The sequence below is a fragment of the Hemicordylus capensis genome, chromosome 6 (genome assembly GCF_027244095.1).
Source record: "Hemicordylus capensis ecotype Gifberg chromosome 6, rHemCap1.1.pri, whole genome shotgun sequence".
In the NCBI taxonomy this organism is placed as follows: Eukaryota; Metazoa; Chordata; class Lepidosauria; order Squamata; family Cordylidae; genus Hemicordylus; species Hemicordylus capensis.
Window position 1 is genome coordinate 9,882,683 of NC_069662.1, and position 22,199 is coordinate 9,904,881.

At 43.3% G+C, this 22,199-nt stretch overlaps 1 protein-coding gene across 1 annotated transcript; it reads right to left on the reverse strand.

Annotated features, from left to right (window-relative positions):
- On the reverse strand, positions 1-22,105 carry LOC128329730 (vomeronasal type-2 receptor 26-like). Its single transcript, XM_053261343.1, has 5 exons — positions 22,086-22,105; positions 5,627-5,918; positions 3,768-4,652; positions 1,157-1,283; positions 1-899 (listed from the first exon to the last, which is right to left on the reverse strand). Exons 1-5 carry the CDS (start codon positions 22,103-22,105, stop codon positions 1-3), a joined length of 2,223 nt encoding a protein of 740 aa, XP_053117318.1.
- Positions 22,106-22,199: the final 94 nt, after the last annotated feature.

Sequence of the window (22,199 nt, forward strand, 5' to 3'; positions counted from 1 at the left end):
TTACTTCTTCCACAAAAGCTGGTCCCTTTGGTTTAAACCAGGCCTCAACACAATAATGTAGCATTTGGGGAAAAAGATGCATCCCAGTAGCCCAGCACTGGAAGCCAAGATGGAGAAGATCTCAACAGCCACCATGTACTTTCCTCTTGTGCTCAGATAGCTTGGAACAAAAGAAAGCCAAACACTGCAAAAGACCAACATGCTGAAGGTGATGAACTTGGCTTCATTGAAAGTGTCTGGCAACTTCCGGGCTAGGAAGGCCACAGTGAAGCTGACAATAGCCAGAAGGCCCATGTAGCCCAGGACACAGTAAAACATGGTGACAGACCCTTCATTGCATTCCAGGATGATTTCTTCAGCCAGGGAGTGTATATCCATATCTGGAAATGGGGGAGATGAACCCAACCAAAATGCACATATGCCTACCTGAACAAGGCAACAGGACAAAAGGACAGAATGAGCCAATCTTTTCCCCAGCCCTTTTCTAAAAATGTTTCCTGGCTTGGAGGCCATGAAAGCCACAACTACTGTAACGGTTTTGGCCAAAACAGCAGAAACAGCAGTGGAGAAGATGATGCCAAAAGCTGTTTGTCGGAGGAGGCAGGTCATGGGTTTAGGCTCTCCAATAAATAACAAGGAGCAGAGGAAGCAAAGGAGAAGAGAGATTAAGAGAACGTAGGAGAGGCTCTCGTTGTTGGCTTTGACTATGGGACTGTGCCGTTGCTTAAGGAAGATTGCTAGCACCAGAGTTGTGATTAGAGAAAGGAGGATAGCCAAAAAAGTTAAAGTAATTCCTAAACTTTCTTCAAAGGAAAGGAAGCTTGGTTTTCTGGGATAGCATTCATCTCGGTCCTTATTTGGATACTGATCTTCTGAGCAACTGGTACAGTAGTCCATGTCTAAAAGAGGAACATAATCTTATTTTAAACTTTACATAATGATTCCCAAAAATAATAAGCCCAAGAAGTCACCAAACGCTGCCGTTGTTCCTCTGACAGATAGCAGATTTCCAAATGTACCACAACTTGAGAACTTTATTATGAATTTCAAGTGGCAAAACCTGGATCTTTCACCCTTTAACTCATCTTACAATAATTCTCACAAAACCATCTGTACATTTCACTAGATAAATAGAATGGAACAGAGTGTTTCCTACCAGTATGGTTTGACATTTTCCCTGCTGGACACGGATCACAATCATAGCAGCAAAATTTAACCTCTTCCTTCTTTTTCCTGCAGGAGCCAGGACGGCATTCATCATTACACAGAGAGAGTGGAGGCACCTATCCTTCAACAAAAGAATGTTAGCACTGAGAAAATCCTTCAGAACTCTTACTTTAGATATGATCAGTGAAGAAAGATAAAATAGTCATGTCTGTGAGCACTAAGATGGCACAGTCTGTCGAAGGAATGTGAGGTATCCTAACATGATACAAAAACATGTATTTCTCCATATTTGGAGAAATATCAATGGCTTGAGTGATACTTCTGAGAATGTTAGAAACAAGACATGAGGGATAAAATACCGATGATCTGAAAACCACCAGTCCATAATAGTCAGACATGTCCTAGATGTAGTTGGCAGTTTTTACATGAAGGCCTTTCTGTAATAGGACACTCACCCTTTGCATGATTATTTAAAAATTTAGTTATGATCCTTTTTATATTGGCCAACTTCTGGATTAAAGCTACATGAATGCACCAGTGTTTTCTGTCACAGATGGAGAAGGTGGAATTTTCTACCATCTCTTCCCTCTGCAGTCACTTATGCCTTCCAAATCTTTAACCCTGAGGACTGTGGGACCTTCTGGAACACAGGGCAGCTTCAGACATAATGTGGAAATTACATTTGCTGCAAACCATCAGTTCTCAGAGTATATGCATGAGCCAATCTTCCAGTGTAGGGACAGCTGTCCTGACACTGGGCATGTCATCCAAGCACACCAAATGTCAGTATAACCTACCCTATTTGGGGTTCTAAACCCAATATCTGTGACTGACTTCAAATCTAGGATTTGGAATTGCAAGTAGAATTGGACATGTCAACATTGGCAGGTTCAGAGGACATGCCCAATATTGGCACATATTGAGCTTACGCAATACTCCAGGAACCAAAGTTTTGTGGCAACCTTACTTGCCACATAGTGGCCACATTTGGACATAACATGCAAATGGAAGTGAAGGGGCCTGTGGTTAAAATATGTGTACCTCGGTTTCAACCAAAAATGGACCTGCAATTTCCCTCCCCGGACTCCAATTTGTACCTGTGGTCTGTCGTGATTTTCACCATCTGTACCTCCGGCTTAGCAGAGCCAGAGTTGCATCTGAATGTGAAAGAGCTGTCTTGCTGTTTGGTAACCATAGTTTGAGGGAGAAAATTCCTCCCTAGCTCCAGCTGCTATTGGCTGCCATGGCTGTCCTTCAGTCAAGAAGGAAGCCCAGCCAGCCTGTTTGCTCTCCTCTCTGAAGTCTCACTGACTGCAGAGAGGGAGCTCTCCAGTACATCCATATTTGTATGGGAGAGCAGGGGGAGGGGGGTTGATCCTGCGGAACTGGGTTACATGCAAATATGGTCAATTTGTGAGGCCACTCATCATTTTGGGAGGAAAAGATGTCTGCAGCGGGAAGGGAAGATGGTAAAAAAACCTCCCCTCTTCCATTTCATGATGGAATATACTGGGAAAAGTCAGCCTAGAAGTGCCAGCCATTGTTTACTTGAAAAATCACATGATTTTTAAGCATTAATTACACATTACATGATGAACTTAGTTTTAGCAGTTTAAATTTAAAAGCAGATAAAACTTTTTCTAACAAAGGTTTAAATCCCTCTAGTTCAGTGAATGGCCATTAATTTGGTCAATTCATTTTGAAGGAGGTTATTGCCGCACCTGAGTGAAGTCTTTATGCCACTGGATTCTGTTGCCATGAATAGTAAACCTTTTGTTTAGAGGAGCCTGTGGATCCACACTTCCCACTTTGACTCTGACATAGGAGTTATTTGGGAAAGTGACCAAGTTGGTAATATCAAAGCCAGCTGCTAATTCTCCCTGTTAATTGAATCGAATTTCTTCCTCAGCACTGTTGTTGAATGAGGTTCTCCACAGCAATGAGTGGAGCTATGTGGGAAAAGGAAAAGAAGCAACATGATTATTTTTTTTCGTTATTATTTGATTATTAGTTTTGGAATATTCTTGCTGAGATATATCAGACAACTTTCTGGGATGAATTATGTTTCCTTTCTCTGAACCTTTTGAGGTCATTCACAGTAACGCAAACTGTGTTCTATCCAGGTTTGGGAGCTGTGTGTGCAAGCAAGGTAGGAAAAAAAGCTATTCAGGTTTTCCTCCTATCTTGCTTCCACACATTCCCTTCTACCCAGGTTTTTGCCTTACCTTGCTTCCACAAAGCTGTTGGATTGTGTGAATGACTTCTAGGTATGTAGTGAATTAACAGTAAAAAAGTTATCACATTGGTCCATATTTCACTGTAGGTACCAAATGCATGGAAAAGAGATTGGCAGCATGTAAATTAGTGTTGATGAAGCAACTCCACAAATTGCCCATGAAAGAGAAATGCAGTTATAAATCTTGCATTTTTGTGGAATCATTATATGGCAAGGAAGGGAAGGGATATGAGTTGATGACAAGGGAATGGAGGTTGCCTATTTTGTATAAAGAGATTTTCTAGTCAATGACATGCTGATGACTACATGTTCCTTTAATGTATGGCCCTCCACTCATGACCTTGACAGTGAGGAGAGACATTACCTGCCAAGGTTCTACATTCCAAGATGTCCTGCTGCCCTTCTCCTCCATCACTCTGTGCTTGGACCTAGATGAGTACTTGATATGTAAGGCATGTGCCAGAGCATAGACAGCATTATAGATACTGTAGCTGTGGCCAGTCATGCTCATTTCAAAAAAGCGTGCAGAAAGATGATCCAGCCTTTCCTCCCCTGTACACAGGTTATCAAAGGCATCTCTTGACACAGCAGAAGTTTGCATGATACAGTCAAATGCGTGCTCCCAGAAATTCTTAATAAAACCATTTCCCTTAGCTTGTAAAGGGTTTATATCTTGAAGAAAGTGTGGGAACTGTAAAAGCCTCTTTGGGTGAAGGGTGAAGGAAATGGCACCATGGAATGTTTGTATATCAAAACTCTTTAGAAACTGACTTAATGTGAAATCAATTTGGGCTGTTGTAATCCACACCTTTCCTGTGGAGTTCTTCTCCTGGTATTCAGAATCTGTTAGATACATCAATGTTTTACCCCATATCATAGTGGCCAGCCATGTAATCATTGAAGTATCTCCATTTATAACAACAGTGTTGGCTTTATTCTTCATGAAAACTGGCATATTATTGACAAAGTCCATGACAATCTCACCTACGTTATTGAAACGGAGATTTTTTGGTACAATTTCTGTGTAGGCTGAACAGATTCCATTCTGAGACAGCTTTGACTCTAAGCCCTTCAAGAAATGTTTTCCCGAATCATCCTCCGTAGTGATGAGCCCTACCCATTTCCACCCAAAATGAAGAAGTAACTGAATGATTCCTGTGTATTGGACAGCCTCACTGGGGGTCATTCGATAAAATAAATGGCGATTGGTTGCATCCCTTACTGTTGATTCAAATGAGCCATAGGCAATCTTTAAAAATAAAAATGGCAACACGTTATTCAGAGGAAATTGGAGGGTTCTTTCATACATTGACCTGAATCCAGAGACGTTAGTCATGCTCAAGCATCTTTGAAATCTATGTTCATAATTTCAGTGCAACTTACACACAAATAAATAAATTCATAAACTATATTATTTATTCACTAATACAAAGAATCAGAATCACTTTATTTCGGTCATTGACCAGACAAGATACCATCACATATATACGTTTCGAGATTTGCAAACAATATAGCAGAACTTGATCACCGAATTAGAAATTATAGCATTAAAATTGGACAGCAAGAGATCAAGATAAAAGTCATCAGTATGGCCAGGAATATTACACTGATACAATTATTAGTGTTATTCAATTAATTGCTTAATGTCTACCCTTTTTTCACCAAGAGGGATCTCAATGCATGTTATGCAGAATCACAAAATATTACTACTCTTTCACAAGTATATCTTTGCGATATACATGCTTATGGAATTGAAACCATCTACATTTTTTTTGCTCTTTTAGAAAATGTTACTCCCGGCATCACAAAAATATATCTTGGAGGTGAGTATAAAAGAGATCAAGTTGATTATCAATAGGAAAAGCAGCCTGAGCATAAATACCCACAAATCTATCACAAGTGACACCAGTACAACTCCACATATTTCCCCTCCTTCTTATTTTTCAATAGTAAGGTAAAGTTGTGCCGTAAAGTTGGTGTCGACTCCTGGCAACCTCAGAGCCATGTGGCTGTCTTTGGCAGAATACAGGAGGGGTTTACCATTGCCATCTCCTGTTCAGTATGAGATGATGCCTTTCAGCATCTTCCTATATCACTGCTACCCAATATAGGTGTTTCCCATAGTCTGGTGAAACAGATGCCAAAAACGAAGAGGTGAGTGAGTTATGTGTAGTGCTTTGGGAAAACACCATAGCCTACATGTAGGCTACACCCACATCTTACTTGTGGAACCTTGTAAAGGCTTAAGATGTCTGCCATTTGTGAGGAGGTATCAGCATCAAGGCCACCAATTACTCCAATTAGGTTTTTCTGGGTGCCGCATTTGTAGTTGGGGGCAAATCTGTGTGTTCTGAAGAGAAGCTCTAGGGTGCTGCGGTAGACCATCCTTGCATCAGAGTAGCTCTCATAGATGTGGAACCCCAAAGTGACATTGGGCAAGATCTGGGGATTTCCATTGATTTCATGGACAGCAAATGCCAAGGCCAGCATGTGCTGGTAAAACTTTGTAAACACTCTACAAAATAAAGGGTTGTATTAGTCAAGGAAGAATGACAGAATTCATGAAATCATTTTATCAGATGATCAGGCTCTAATTGGATTAAGGGTAAGATGACTGGCTGACATGCTGACTAATGCTTATCTATGTACCTATGCTCGGTACACAGCCACAGTGGCACTGGCAACACTTTGCAAGTGTGGATTCAGGTGTGCAGTGGAGGTTTTTGCTGATCCTACCTCCATCAGGAGCACTCTTTGGAACCTGGAAATATATTCCTGAAGGTTGCACAGCCCACAGTGACATAATTCTGGGTTGCATGGAGCAGTTCAAGGGAGGGGAAATCAATACAAATCATCCCTCCCTGTACATCTGCACTACTAAATCAGGTCATCTGTTTGCTGCAAACATTCAGCATTCGTCAGGATAATAGCCAGTGCAAGGATAGGGCACAATCCTCCAAAGGCAGTGTCAGGCTCTCAGTATAGTCACTCACCTTCTGCTGCCAAAGGAGGTTGAGGCGGCCTTAGTTTTATGCCGGGGGAGATTTTGAGGTTACAGGCAGGGCATGTACCATTCACCAGCCCCACCCTAGTGTTGCTACACCCAAAGCTCAGTCAGAGTCCCAAGGCTCCTTCCACACCGAGCCATCCTCCTGGACTATCCATTCATCACTGGCCACCAGTCCTCCATTCTATACTTCCTGATGGCTGGGGCAAATCTCATGAGATCTTGCCCTGAGGTCTCACAAGAACCACTCCTAATCCTGCGAAGCTAAGCCATCTCTTGATGGCAAGGCCACATCTCCCTGCCGGGTCCAGCATGAACACCTCTAGATGAGTGTGTTGGTGTCTACTTCTTCCCCCGCTCAATAGGGTCATCCCAGCAACACCTGGGCGGGGGAAGCCCCGACATGAAGCTAGCCTCATTTACCCATGGAGACCCACTCCACCTCAGGGATTACCCCACAGGCAGTTATGACTAAGTCTCACTAAAGAGAAGGAAATTGTTAGAAGTTAAGACATGATTAACATGCATCTCATCTCATTACTTTCACTGCGACATTGTTATGTTAAATTGTAGCTGGAGGTTATTGATTATAAGGAACAAATGTAAAGTAGTACATAGGAACATAGGAAGCTATCATATACTGAGTCAGACAATTGGTCCATCTAGCTCAGTATTGTGTACAAAGACTGGCAGCGTCTTCTTCAGGGTTATAGGCAGGAGTCTGTTTCAACCCTATATCGGAGATGCCAGGGGAGGAACTTGGAGGCTTCTGCATGCAAGCATGCAGATATTCTTCCCAGAGCAGCCCCATCTCCTGAGGGGAATATCTTTCAGTGCTCAAACATGTAGTCTCCCATTCATATGACACCAGGGCAGACCTTGCTTAGCAAAGAAATATAAACACCAGTAAGATGTCAGAAGGCAAAACAAGCAGAAAATGTGTGAAATGCAACCAGGTGCATAGGAACGCAGCAGATTTTATTGTGGGTTTACTGTGAGTCTTTATTTTGAGTTCAAAATTGCAAAAAAAAAAAAAAAAGGGGGGGGGCAGAAAACGTGGATTTTTAAAACTCTGGATATAAATTGGGCTACACTCTAGCATGCAATGAAAAACACAGATCGTGTGTGTGGTGCTCCCCGAAAGCTCTCAGGGACCTTGGGGTTAACTCCATTTTGGAGGAGAAGTGAGCTAAACGCCTTGTCTGGAAATGCTCCAGGTAAGGGTGATAAAATAAGTACTAAGGCTAAGCACAGGCAGAATTCCATTCTATAATATGTATGCCTCATGGACCTCCATTTTAAACTCAGAAAAGAATGGGTATACCTAGGGCTGACTCATTTGCTCTGATATATAAAATTAATCTGTTTATGAGAGTCAAGCAGTTTTTAACCTCCTGTGCAGTCCAGAACAGCTGCCTTTTGATTACTAGATGACTTATCAGATTTTTCTTTCCTGTTCTTCTCCCCCTTTTCAGGAATGGCACACTCCTGAAATATACTTCTGCATAGAAGAGGCATGTGACTGGGTGTGTCCAAATTTGATACAATTAGGAAAAAACCCACCTCCAACTCCACTTTTAAAATAGGAAATGCTCAGTGGCATATGTACTGCACTGCAGCCTGCTGATTCAAGAGTGGGTTGCATGAACTGGCTCTTTGTGATTCCAAACCCCATCCACAGTGGAAATGAGCTTGGAGAGATCCTAAGCTCATTTCATCATGCCAGTGCTGAAGCGATGATTTCCACATCATTCATAACGGGAATGCTTCTGTGTCACTTTTGTGCTGATGCAGTTTATAGGAGCCTCAGAGCATCTCTGAATTTACTTCCAGTGTAGGCTAGAAAAGATGGGGTTTTGAAAGACATGGCACCAGCACATGTACCTCTTGGATCAGTGGGGCACTGTACAATATGTAACTATGTGGTTAAAGTCCAACCGGCTCATAAGAAGTAATGATTTAGAAAGTGTTCTGCCCATGTGGGATCAGTGAATATGAAATGGTGCTTGTGCCTTTCATTTTCCAAATCAACTACCATTTTGTATCTTGAACAGGCTCGAAGAAGACTCAAACATAAAGACCAAGATGAACAAAATTATAGCTCATTTACTAAACAACAACAACAACAACAACAACAACAACAACAACAACAACAACAACAACAACAACTCCTTACAATGGAATGTCATCTATCTCCTGTGAAGGGTGTTGGTTGAACAAAAAATTGCAGAAGATATACTGGACATGTGATGCCATCCCACCAATGAGGATTTCACCTGGTTGGTGCCACTTGTGTGGAATATGAAGGGGATCATTTCCAGTGCATTTAATTGGAATTATTTTGCATGAAAGAGGAGGGAGCAGCAGTAGCAGCACCAACATCACAGACTCTACCATTCTGGTGTCAAAGCTGCTCTGTGGATCTGGACGTCTCCCTGCACCAATAGTTTTAGCATCGCCAACCTTTGAAGAACCTCTTTTGAATGGCAGCTGACTTGATCAATCCCATTCTTAGTGGTACAGAAGGCTGATTTGTCCTAAACCTCCAAAGAATATCAAAAACAAGCGCTGGGTGCCAGCTAAAAGCCATTGATCAGTGATATGGATGGAGCTCTGCTTCTCTCTAGTTCCTTACCATATTTGTCCTTCACTCTGTGTAGGTTTTTAAGACAAATTTCATATCACATTGTTGAAACACGCCCACCCACCCACCCCATAAATATTTCCTAAGACTACTACGGAATTGGTTGGGAAGTTTAGTAATTTTGATAATTACAGGGAGAGGATAATCATCCAGCAAACATGTTTTGTCCCCTGTTACATCATCAGATCCAGGACTGGTGAAGTAAATATGTTTGTCAGATCTCACACTACATTGCAGCTACTTGATCATGGAACTGTAAATGGGGCAGAGAATTGAGAATGAACCCCTATGATGGGATCTAACTTGCAATGGATATGCTTCAACTAGAAATGGTACTGTGATAATACAAATACAAATGTGACCAAAATTTATAATATACCACTTTTGAAAAAAAGTTCCCAAAGCAGTTTATATAGATATAAACAGACAAACAAACAAATAAAATTGCTTAATGATTGGCCACTGAAAATGCAGAGGAACCCTGCAGATATGATATGATTCTGAACCTAAAATAAACGTTATAATGTGTAATTCATAGGACATTGTAGAGATGGGAAGGCTTTCAGGGCGGACTAGGCCTCACTTAGAGCAACTGCTGGGAGGGTGGGCCTTTCCTAATAAGGAAAAAAGCCCGGGAAATTCAAAGCAGAAGGACCAATTCAGAGGATTTAGTGGGAACTACACACTTAGCCACCTACTGGAGAGGAGAAAGCATTGGTTTGTTAGTTGGTCTGTCCCAGGAGACCCCGGAGGAAGCAGCAGGCTGGGAACTGCTGGGGAAATGGGAAGGCATGGAAGTTAGGACCAACTCAGTTAGACATGTGAGGGAATTTATTTTTCTTTATGGATTGCTTAGAATCTGTGTTGCCAGGTGTTCCTCCTCCTTTATTGCAATAAAGTTACAGTATATAGACATAATCAAGGATGATAATGATACATTTAAATCTAACAAATAAGAAAAGAGAAAAAGAAAAGAAACCCCTTAACACAGCTTAACATAATAGGATGTAACCACCGGGGGGGTAGGGGTGTGCACAAAACTGGGTTGCCCAGTTTTGTTCAAGTTGGGACTGGACCCAAACCAGACTGGGCATGTTTGATTTTGTCACCCAAACACTCACATTCCCAGTTCAGTTTGGGGGTGTGGGGTTCATGGTCTTTAAAAAAAATAATTCCATTTTTCAGTTTTCATTTCTGCCTTAGGGAATAATGGGGATTTGAGGCTGCCCCAATTGGGGATTGCACAAGAACCCCAAAGCGGGTTTGGGGGTGAGGCACATAGGACAATAACTCCCCCCTCAATCCCCAGGGTGGTGGGGTGTATTTCTTTTCTTTTCTTTTTTGGATTTTTTTTTAAATTTTGGGCCTGTTTGACAGTTCTCTCAATGAATCCCTATGAGAAAAACAATGTACAAAGCAACCAAGAATCCAATTTTTCCTTATGTGCCTTACCCTCAGACTTGCTTTGGGGTGCCTGTGCAACTCCCAAGGGTGGGAAAGGGCCAGCTGGGCCACCTCATATCCCCACTATTTCCTATGGCAAAAATAATGACAAATCTTTTTAAAAAAAACTCTTAAAAATCAAACAAGTGTCTGATTGCTTTGATGTTTGGGTGGTAGTTGGCACCCATGGGTGCCTACCACATCAACCCAGTTTCATGCCCCTAGGAGGCCACAACCCAACAGAGAGTGACACAACTAAAAAGACACCAAGCTGCAAACTAAAAAAACAAGCACAAAGACAGACCTGCCTGCACTAGAGAGTACTGAACAACTGCAAAACCAAGAAAACCAAGCAACACTAAAGACTGCAGCCACAAACACCTAGCAAGACACACTAGACAGCTCAAGGCAGCAAAACCAAGCTAGCACACAAACAGCAAAGAAAAAGGGCAAGGCAAATTAATGTCAAAAACACACCACTTTTGAATAAAAAATTAAAATAACACACCTTGAGATTTCTTCTTCTCTTCTCTTTTTGCATGTGGCCACAATAAAGGAAAATCTGCCTCAGACCGGCAGGTCCATCACATCTTTGCTGGAGGCCACAAGCCACAGACACATGGTGGCACCAGACCACTGACTCATCACTGGCAGTGAATAAGTGTTTGGAGCGTGTGTGTGCATGCTAGGGGAAAAGAAAAGGGCGCCTATATGCACATTATAGAAATATACAGACACATCTTAATTTGTACAGCTATTTACACACTAACTATCTATACAACCCAAAGCTTCCAAAACACTATCTACACAAAAGAAAGAAACCTGTCCACCACACATACACACAACAAAAACCTACACACACACACACACACACCTGGACACACATCTGCACAACACTTCTACACATTTACAGCATCTAGTTCTACATATTCACAGATTTACACATATACATATTTACATTTCTACACTTGTATTCTACACATTTGCAGTTTTACTTTTTCTCTTATTTACATTCTCTCATATTTACATTTCTAAAAATTTACACTTTTACAGCCCCCCCACTGCCTGCCTCCCCCAAAAGTCACCTATGTACACTTTCAAACATTTACATATTTACAAATCTACACATTTACAAATTTACATACTTACAAATTGAAACATTTACAAATATACAGCCATGCTCTGCGTGGATCCCCCCTCTCCTAGTGTTTGTGCAGCATGCTGTGACATGGCATGGTTAGGAAAGAGGGAGGGAAGGTTAGGGTTGAATGGAAGTTGTTGCCAGGCAGGAGACCAACACCACGGCTCCTGGTAAACCATGGACCAATCACTCACCCAGCTCAACTTCCAGCTTGGGGTAGCCCAACAGGGGGAGGTTCACCTTGAGGAAAACCAACTGCTCCACCAAGCTAGGATCCAGCCTGGAGCGATGGGGTGTCACCACATTGCCTGCCCTGCACATGAGAAACACCCGCTTGCTCGGGTTGGTGAGCAGGAGAGGAGGTGCACAGCGACCGCCACCAGGACTAGCTTACTCTTGCACCAGAGTAACAAACCTCAATTTAATCGTTCATCAGCTAGCACGTTTTCTCACCACGTGTAAGCTTGCCATGGAAGGCTTTTGTACTTTTCTAAAAGCAGAGGAAAGAGTTTACCCTAGGATTCCACCCAAGCCCAGGTAGGGTTTAAACTCTGTTAATATTTGGGTGTGGTGGCAGCAAATAAACTACTAGAAAGACAGGAAAGTTTTTGGAGAAGCCTTTTGTAAAGATCAGCCAGTAACAGCCTTTCCTTTCCTCTAAAGATGGAACCAGAAGTGTACCCTGTCCACTCAGCACATGGTGGGTGGGACCTAGAGGGCCATGAGGCAGGAAGAGGAGACTTTATTTGTTCATAAGAAGTTAGGCTGGGAGAGCAAGAAGGATGCAGCCACGAGGTTTGGCTGCAGGGAAATCTCTCTGCAGATCCGGGGGGAAAGCAGGAAACTTGAATTCTCTACCATGGCTTTGGTGAGTTCATGTAGGAAGCCAGGGCTTTGGGGAAAGGATCAGACTAGGGAACAGGTTGTTAGTCAGTTTGCGTCAGAAACTTATTTTTGCTTTTGTGTGCCTTTCATATCCTTACAACTGTTCTATGGTGTTTTATCTGTAATGTAACTAAGCTAAGAAACAATAGCCTGCACCCAACTATCCAGTTAGGGTGTTGTAAAAGACTCTATGAGGTTTTAAAGGTACTCTTGTATTTTCTTACATCTATGTTCTTTGCAACTGGGTAACCACAATTTTTAAAGTGTGCCCCCCCAATATCATCTGAGTGTGCTTTTTGAAATATTCTTGCAGCTACTGAGTGTTTCTTTTACCTGTAACTAAAAACCGAGAAAGCCTCAGACAGAAGCAGTCTGTAGTATTTTGAATAAAGGGTTTTTTCGTCTTTTTTTTGTTCTTTGCATTTTACTTGCCTCTGAGTGGATTTTTAACTCAGGAAAGGGGATTTTACTCATGTCTCAAGTTTGATTGCTCAGCAACTCTAGCAACACACATCTCAAGTTTGATTGCTCAGCAACTCTACCAGATTTTCTCATCACGTGAAGGCTTGCACGTGGAAGGTGGTTTTTTTTTGTACTTTTCCAATAGTAAGGAGAAGGAGAGTTCGCTGGAATTTCTCCCACACTGGGGGTGGGGGGATTAAATTTTGTTAAAAAGTAGGCGTGGTGGCAGTGACTGAGCTACTGGGAAAACAGAATAGTTTTAAAGGAACAGCCTTTGTGGGTGAAAGCAAAAGAGAGGATGATTCAGCATTTTTCTTTCCCTCATGTGGGCTTGCTTTGAGACAAAGGCTGGGTAAATCTGCTACAGTCATAAAAAACGATTTACCCTGATATGTGGAAAAATCGGATACATTACCAAACTGTTGCACCATGGAAATAAGATTGGGAATTGAGAGGTTTATCTATATAACATAGAATATCATCTGCATATAAAATCAACGTGTGCTCAGTCCCACCAAGTGTAATTTCCTTTATATTATCTGAGTCTCTAACAGCACAAGGCAGGGGTTCTAACAACATATTGAAAAAAGAGATTAATGACATCCCTGATGTGTGCCCTATCCTAGCCTAATTAAGGGGGATAATATACCATTGGTGATACTTTGTGAACAGTGAGACATGTATAGTATAGTAGCCCAAGTAAAAAAAAAACTTTGATGAAATCCAAATTTGATCAAAACATGTTTCAAGAACCCAAATGGACCATATTAAATGGCTTCTTGTCATCTAAAGAAATTATAGCGCCCGGGTCTTGCTTCTCTGAGGATAGAGCTAATTCATCAATCAACAACCTGATGGTGTTTGATATAAATCTGATCTGAACAGGATAAATAATGGTAGGAAGCAGTGTACCCTCTAATTTTTTAAATCGAGTGGAAAGAGTTTTGTCCTGGGTGGCAGCATTGAGGCAGTGTGCGCACATCACACACAGACACACACACACACACACACACACACACACACACAGAGTAATTTGTTATTATTGCACTGCAATACTGTGACTTTATCTTTTTTCCCTTGCTGGGGGAGCTGCCACTGCCTCCCTTCCTCCCCCCCTCCCCCAGCTCTGGTCGCCGTCTAGGCTGTGGCAGGGAGCTGCGGTGGGGGGTGGACCCGCTACTACTGCCTCCCATCCTCCTCCCTCCCATCCTCCTCTGGCAGCTCCATGCCAGAACTGGGGAGGGGGAGGGAGAAGGAGGCAGCGGCTGGGGAGAGGGGGCAGAAGCTTGGCAATCTTCCCGGCTGGGGAGGGGGAAATGGAGTGCTGTGGTGGCGGGGCCCAGCAGGGACTGCACACCCAGCAGAAATTTCTGTATGGGGCTGGGAAGTTGGTGTGCATGCACACACATGCACCTTAAAGGGAATAGTGGTAGGAAGCATAGACTGCACCCTGCCTGCCAGCATAGCAGTGGCATCGGGAGGCTCCCAGGCCCTGTGGACAAGGTTTTTTGGTGTGCCCCAGAACTGAAGCCACACCCTCTACTTCCAAGCCCCACCACTCCATGCTTCCCCCTCTATTTGCCCATGGTGGTGGCTGGCCGGGAAGGTTCTTTGCACACTGGCTTCTCGATGGGCAGGCTGGCAAATGAGACGCTGCCACAGATGGCAATGGAGTGCAGATGAAGAAGAGGCTCTGTTGTACAAGAAGCCCAGCAGGCTCAGCCTTTTCGCTTGAGGAGACATCGTGAATGGATTCTGCTGCCTGGGGAGGGGTCATGATTCAGTGGCAGAGCGCAGGATTCACACACTGAAAGCCTCAGGTTCTGCAGCACTTTCCCACCCTTATGCACAGTGAAAGGGTTAATATTAGTAACTCCTCCCAAATGTAGTCCTTGTGTGCGCGCGCGCGCACACACACACACACACACTGTAGTTTGAGTCTCAGGGATATTAAATAAATGCTGCAGTAGAACTTGTTGCTATGGCTGCTGTTGATTAAACCCTGCCCTGTCAGTGACTGGCTGGGATTTCCATGAGGGACCATGACACCAGTCTAACAACCCCTGCCCCCCATCAAAACTGCATGCAAAGGGGCCTGGCACATTTCAGTCATTTGCCTGCAGACACTCTGCACCAACAAAGCTTCTCAATGAATCGGAAAGGTAGGACCAGAGCCTTTCTGACCCATTGCATGCATGGCCATTTATTCCCTCAGCCTTGCCATGTCCCACCCTAGCCACTCCTCCTGCAGTGTGCAGTGGGGAGCTGCCCATAGGAAACAATGAGGGAGCCACCCAGGATTTCAGGAGAGCTTTGATCAGGCAGGCAGTGTGTCCCCTCCCAGCAAAAGGCTGCAGCACGGGTGGGAGATTCTGCTGCTTCCCGCTAAACATCTTGTTTAGTGTGAAAAAAAAAATCAAATTGCAAGAGGATCTGCCTGCAATGAAACTTCCAAGGCAAACTGTGCAGGTGCGAGAGAAGCTGGTGTGCTGGCTGGGGAATGAGATGGGTAATGGCGGGGGCGGGGGGCGGGGCCCTTCTTTGCCCCTTGACCCTCCGGGCCCAGGGCATTTGCACTCCCTTGACCAAGGGATGCTACGCCCATGCAACGTAGCTGTCTATACATTCACAAAGAGATAGGTTATAACTAGTGCATAATTCAACGTTTTTACAGGGCTTAAGGAGAACCATTATATAAGATTCACTTGCTGTCCCACTGCTTGTGTGGGTGCGCAGGTGGCAGAGCCTTTTTTGGGCCCCAGATCGTGGAGTGTGTGTGAAGGTAAGTAGGATCCAGCCTTTTCCCCAGCCCCAGACCTTATGGTAGTATGAATGACCTTACTACCTTTTTAAATGAGTCGATATTACTTTCTAAAAGAGAGCAGATTGTTACAACCTTCCTCCACCATAAGGTTGGAGTAATATTGACCTGCCGTGTATGGTTATTGTGATAAAGGTTTGATAGATAGATAGATAGATAGATAGATAGATAGATAGATAGATAGATACATATTGTAATAATTTATGATACTGGGGAGGAGATGAGAATCTGCTGGAGCTAAATGTGACCCCTAGGCCTCCTGTAACATGTTTAGACCATCAGGAAGATTGAAATGCAACAAATAATCTTTATTGAAACAGGCAAGGAAGGAGGCAGCGGGGATGGCTGGCTTATTCATAAAGTGTCACAAATGATTGGGCATGAAGACAGGAAAACAGCAACAATATATTACGCAAGCCTGCTTTCATTATTCATAAAGACAGAACTTGCATTGCACTGAGATCAAGAAAGAGGCAGGGCACAATCCTATGTCTAAATGGCACAGATGGGATGTCTGCCCACAACTTTATCGAACAAGAAAGAACTGTCCAGGCATTACAACAGGTTTCACGTGGGTAGCTAGATGGCAGAAACAAACTCAGGTAATATCCCCCTCCATGGGGAATACCTCCTAGCTTCCAGGACTCTCCTTCCACCCAGCTCTATGGTTAGTATGGCTGCCGGCAGACTGAAAGGATGATAATGGGCCTATCATCCAAAACTGCACACCCACAACCCTAAAATAACTGGCTGGAAGTTCAGCTACAGGCCAGGCGAACACCACAAGGATGAAATGAAAGGCCAAAGCAAAGACTAGTTTGCCCCAGTCCTTCCTTATGCAAATGTTTCATCAGAAATCTCGCACAGTCTGTGGCAGAGCCTATTCTCAAATGCAAAGGAGAGTTCCTGACCCCTTCCAAGCCACCTTACCAGCCTAGCAACTTTCTTTCATCCAGATGACCTTCAAGTTACGATGGCACCCTTCAAGTTGTGATGGCATAAATGAATTACAAACAAATCAGAATTAAATGTTAAGCCTCCATGCTGAATGAGGGAGAAAATCGAACCATCCAATGGCCAAGAAGTGCGGAAGGTCAAATTCCCTGATGGTCCCCATAATGGGTGTCCAGCAATGGCTGGGAAGAGGCTGAGAAGCAGGCAAGGTGTAGGGGCGCACTCAATACCACACCCAAATTCCATCTGAACAAGATAAAGTTGATCCACAGCCTTTCCGCCTCTCGCAGAGTCTCACGAGAGGCAGGATCAGCAGCCGACAGCAAGACACAACAATAACAGAATCATGTCTGCATTTTCCTTCCTTCATGGAAATTGACCCCTATCATCCTTCAGGTTGAGAAGGCCCCATTCTACATACACATAATAATGGTATTATATCTCTTATCTGAATGGGACGAGAGAGTAGAGAGGATCTTTTCACAGATTATCAGAAGTTGAAAGCTTTGGACATTCCACTAGCTCATTCTATAAGTTCTTCAGATCAATAACATGAGAGGAAAGAGGCTAGTTATTAAATACGCTATTGTCTTTTCCTTATGAGCTGCTGCCTTTTGTTCAAATGAGGCCTCACAACAATAATGTAGCATTTAAGGAAGAAGATGCAACCCAGTAACCCAGCACTGGAGGCTAAGAGAGAAGATCTCCACAGCCATGATGAATTTCCCTTTGGTGCTCAGGTAGGTGGGGAAAAGGACAACCATATATTGCAAAAGACCAACATGCTGCAGGTGAGGTAAGGTGCCTTCATTTAAACTTTGAGTGGGACTGGCAGGGTGATCGCACCCCAGCCGCGTGCTCCCCTTGGCCCCGTGGATGGATCCAACCACCACCACAATCCTCATCAGTCATGGCTCCTCACCCACCCAACCACCCTGCTCAGTATCCAAAACACATAGTGCTAAAGAGGTCCATCACCTCCCTCCTCTGAGCGAAGAGAGAGTCAACCAAACCTCCTGGTGTTGCGTGAGCTGGATACTAAATGAGAGGTGTGCATGTGCTCTGATGTTTAATCAGGGTGCAAAAAGGGCTCTCATTTAGTATCCAGCTCATGCAGCACTAGGAGGTTTGCCTGTCTCCTTGCAGGAAAGAGGAGAACTTTCTAGCACCTCTGGAGCTGGATACTAAATGAGAAGCCGATGTGTGCCCTGTATCAGGGGGCACATGTCACATAGTGAGCCAGTGTGGTGTAGTGGCTAGAGTGCTGGACTAGAACTGCCCCACTCCAGCATTTATTACAGCAGTGCTGGAGGGGAAAACATGGCAGAAGAATTAAGAGCATCCTCCCTGCACCTTAAAGTCACCCCACCCCAGCCTCCCGGGAGGGCACAGAACCAGATCCGTGCACACCCCTAGAAATCTTTACTTCTAAGTATTAAATATTAGTGATGAGTGGCTTAATTAAAGAGTGAGCTCTAAGGCTAGTGCTTTATAGGCTGAGTAAGCAGGAATTGGTCAATAGAGTCAGCTGATGAATACTCAGGCAGGCTGGTGCTGAAGGTTGTACGGTAACCTTGCAGATCAAAGTTTCGTCCACCAAGTTTGCAAAGGAAACAGAGCACCAATTATATATGATGTAAGATGCCATATTGCGACTCCCTAGAATCCTGGATTGAGACCATACCTCTTATTGCCCCTTCCAACAGCATGGGAACTAGGGATGTGTAGAACATTCCCAGCTAGAATGTTCCGACTCAAAACAGGCTGTTCTGAGTGTTGTTCCGAGCTCAGAACAGTACACACTTCAAAGGAAGTGCCTGTTCCATGTTTGGAATGCGACTGATTCTGAATCAGAATTCTCTGAGCATTCCAATCACTATTTTGGACTCCAAAATGGCACTCTATTGGCATCTTTGCATGCACTGCAGCCATTCGTGTTGTCAGCACCACCACACTAATGGCTGCTGCATGTGTGCAGAGGCCAGAAGAGCGTCCCAAGTGTTCTGAGCTTGTTCGGTTGGAAGAACCATCTCAACTGGTCGTTCCAAAGGAATGTTCCGGGCGTTTTCGTTCCATTTTGAGATCTTAACAGAACACAAATGTCATTCTGTGCACATCCCTAGTGGGAACTTCCCTGATGCCATACCTAACTCGCTGATAACTGAAGGCCTACTCCACAGATCTAATGTGAATTCAACTTTTAGATGAAACCTACAGTATCCGCTAATCTGTTGTCAATCAATTTTTATTACAGCCGTTGTCCAGCCAAGAGATACAAATCAGAATAACAAATATAACTAATATACACAAACAGTAACTGATAATAACACATAATAAAACACTATGCAAGCATCCAGGATAGATTACTTTAAAAAGAGTAAAACAGCTCCTAAAATTGAGACCTTAATCTCATAGCAATATAAAAAAATTTGGCCACCACTTTTGTGATCTCACAGCTTGTATCCGCAAGGCAATATTGTGTATAAAGAAGCTCACACCTTCCCGGTAATCTAACAAAGAAGGGGGAAATAAGTTCTTCTCTAACACCTTGATACAAAGACCAATATAACAAAACATGGGTAACAGTTTCCAGGAGGCCAGAGCTACAGAGGCAGAAAACCGTAGCTGAAGAATCCTTAGCGAACCTCCTTTCCAAAAGAGAGGAGGGCAGCACATTTAAGCGAGCCCGAGCAAACACAACCCGAAACTTGGAGAAGTGAAGCGTTGTTAGATAATTTGTACCTCTATCTCCCATGGGGGGGGGAATCCCAAAATGTAGGGGAGAGCAGGTCCTGTTAGCCGAAGACATAGGTTCCTGGCATTCAATGTCATGCAACCGTAGGAATAGTATTTCCTTCACCTTATTATTCTCCAGAGTAAGTAGTTCAGAAGGAGAAAGTCCCAATTGCATTATTTTGTTGTTTACATAAGATAGCCAAGGGTTTGGATAAGAGCCCAACCATTAATAACGGAAAAAAGAAAATTCCCGGATCTCTAAACAGAGTTTAATCCATCTAGCAAAAGTAAATTCCCAAGCTTTACAGGCTATAGAGAAAGACCCAGATTCCAGGGAAAGAACAGAATATGACACACACCTAGGCACTGCAAAGATTGCTCTTAGGAATATAAACTGTACTCTCTCCAATTCAATTGTTAACCCCTGTATCCATAGTGAGGCTCCAAAAAGGTAATTGAGCCACAATCTTAGCCCGAAATACCTGGAGTGCCATAGGTATATACTGGCCTCCTTTAGAATAGTAGAAGCACAAAAAGGCACTAAGAGTTTTACGGGCTATATGGATGGAGAACAGCCTATGGGTATTCCAGTTAAGATTATATTGGGGGGGAAATGCCTAAATATTTATATTTGTAAACCTGCTCAATACGGTTCTGATTTACTACCCATTTATATAATTGTGTGTGAGGGGCTAACCTGAGACGCCTTTTATCTATATCCTCCTTTCATCTTATGATTTATGAATAAGATGCCCCCTTTGTTCAGTTAAATTGTTTAAGCTCTGATACATCTTCAAAACATTTTCCTTTGAATACAAGATAAAGTTGGAGCTGCAACTCCCGCATGGCATTGACTCTTTGTACCGGCAACCCTATTGACCACTAGGGGCATTAGGCTAGAGTCAGCCAGTAAGGACATTCCCTTTCTGACCTTGCTGTTTCTACTCTCCTCCCCCTTGGTTAGACTGATAGCTAGCAATGAGGCATGATAGGTCTTATCTATCTCCCTGATGGATTTCCCAAATAAACTATTTTATATGGAACTTTAACTCCATTTCTCCAGACGATATGAATTAGGAGTGCTACCTTACCTGTGCACTTGCACTGTAGATGGGGCAGGTAAAGAAATCTCCCCTCCTGAGCTCTCTAACGAATAAGATATTGCAACATCTTTATTTCATGGAATATATTGTTTTATTTTACAATTACTTAATCAATCAGAGCTTCATTCTTGAATACATATATAGTGGGGAACAGATGATTTGAGGACACAGAGAGAGGGGTACAGGTTATGCCAGACTCTATAATTAGAACCTTTGTCAAAGAAACCAGATGTTCAAGATAAGGCTGTCACACCTTTCCTGACCCCCTTCCCCAAAAGCATCAGCTGCCAGTTCAGGTTCTGTGGCTGTGATATGGGAGGAGAGCTGGTCTTGTGGTCTTGTCCCCTTAGCTAAGCAGGGTGTGCCCTGGTTGCATATGAATGGGAGACTAGAAGTGTGAGCACTGTGAGATATTCCCCTCAGGGGATGGAGTCGCTCTGGGAAGAGCAGAAGGTTTCAAGTTCCCTCCCTGGCTTTTCCAAGATAGGGCTGAGAGAGATTCCTGCCTGCAGCCTTGGAGAAGCCGCTGCCAGTCTGTGAAGGCAATATTGAGTTAGATAGACCAATAGTCTGACTCAGTATATGGCAGCTTCCTATCTTCCTAGGAGATGGGGTAGCTTTGTGAAGAGCATATGTGTGCTTTTTTGCTAAAAGTTCCAAGTTCCCTCCATGCATATCCAAGAGAGGGCTGAGAGAGACTTCTGCCTGTAGCCTTGGAGAAGCTGATACCAGTTTGTGTAGACAATGCTGAGTTAGATGGACCAATGGTCAGACCCGCTATAAACGGCCACTTCCTATGTTCCACTTTTAGATTGTATTAACTTACACTTGCATAGTAGTGAGACCTACTTCTGAATAATGGGCCTGGAGCATATAGATTAAAAGTGGCTACTACAATATGGGAAGGTAACATATTGTTGTAAGCAACTGTATTGTGCTTATTTACTAAGCCACATTTGCTCTACTATGCATGCTTTGTGGCGTTAACACCAACAGTTAGACCTGAATAACACTTGTCAGTCAGTTTTATTACAGCCGTTAGACAGCCAAAAGATAAAAATCAAAGTAACAAATATAACTAATAAACACAAATAATTACTAATAACAACATGCAATAAAACAATGTACAAGCATCCAGAATAGATTACTTTAAAAGCTCTTAAATTTCGGACATTAATTGAGACCTTAATCTTATAGCAATATAAAAAAATTTTGCTACTACTTTTGTAATCTCGCAGCTTGTATCCACAAGGCAATATTGTGTATAAAAAAGCTCACACTTGATTAATAATTCCAGAGGGTCATAAATTTATTGTAAGAAATCTAGCACTTGCCTTGACAGGAACAAATCAGATACAGTGAGGCTGTTCACACGAGCAGCCCATCCCAGCGTAAGGTAGGCCAGACTGGGTTGGGCTTCATGCGTGAAGCACCGGGGTCACTCCCGATCCTGGCAATTCTGCGCCCATTATGCTGACTTTTTTACCCAGCTATAACATTCCGCATGTATCCTGACCATCCTACTTGCAGTTCTTTTAACAGTTTACTTGTCTTCCCCAAGTGCTCGATTGAATTGATATGCAAGGGGTCAGAAATAAGC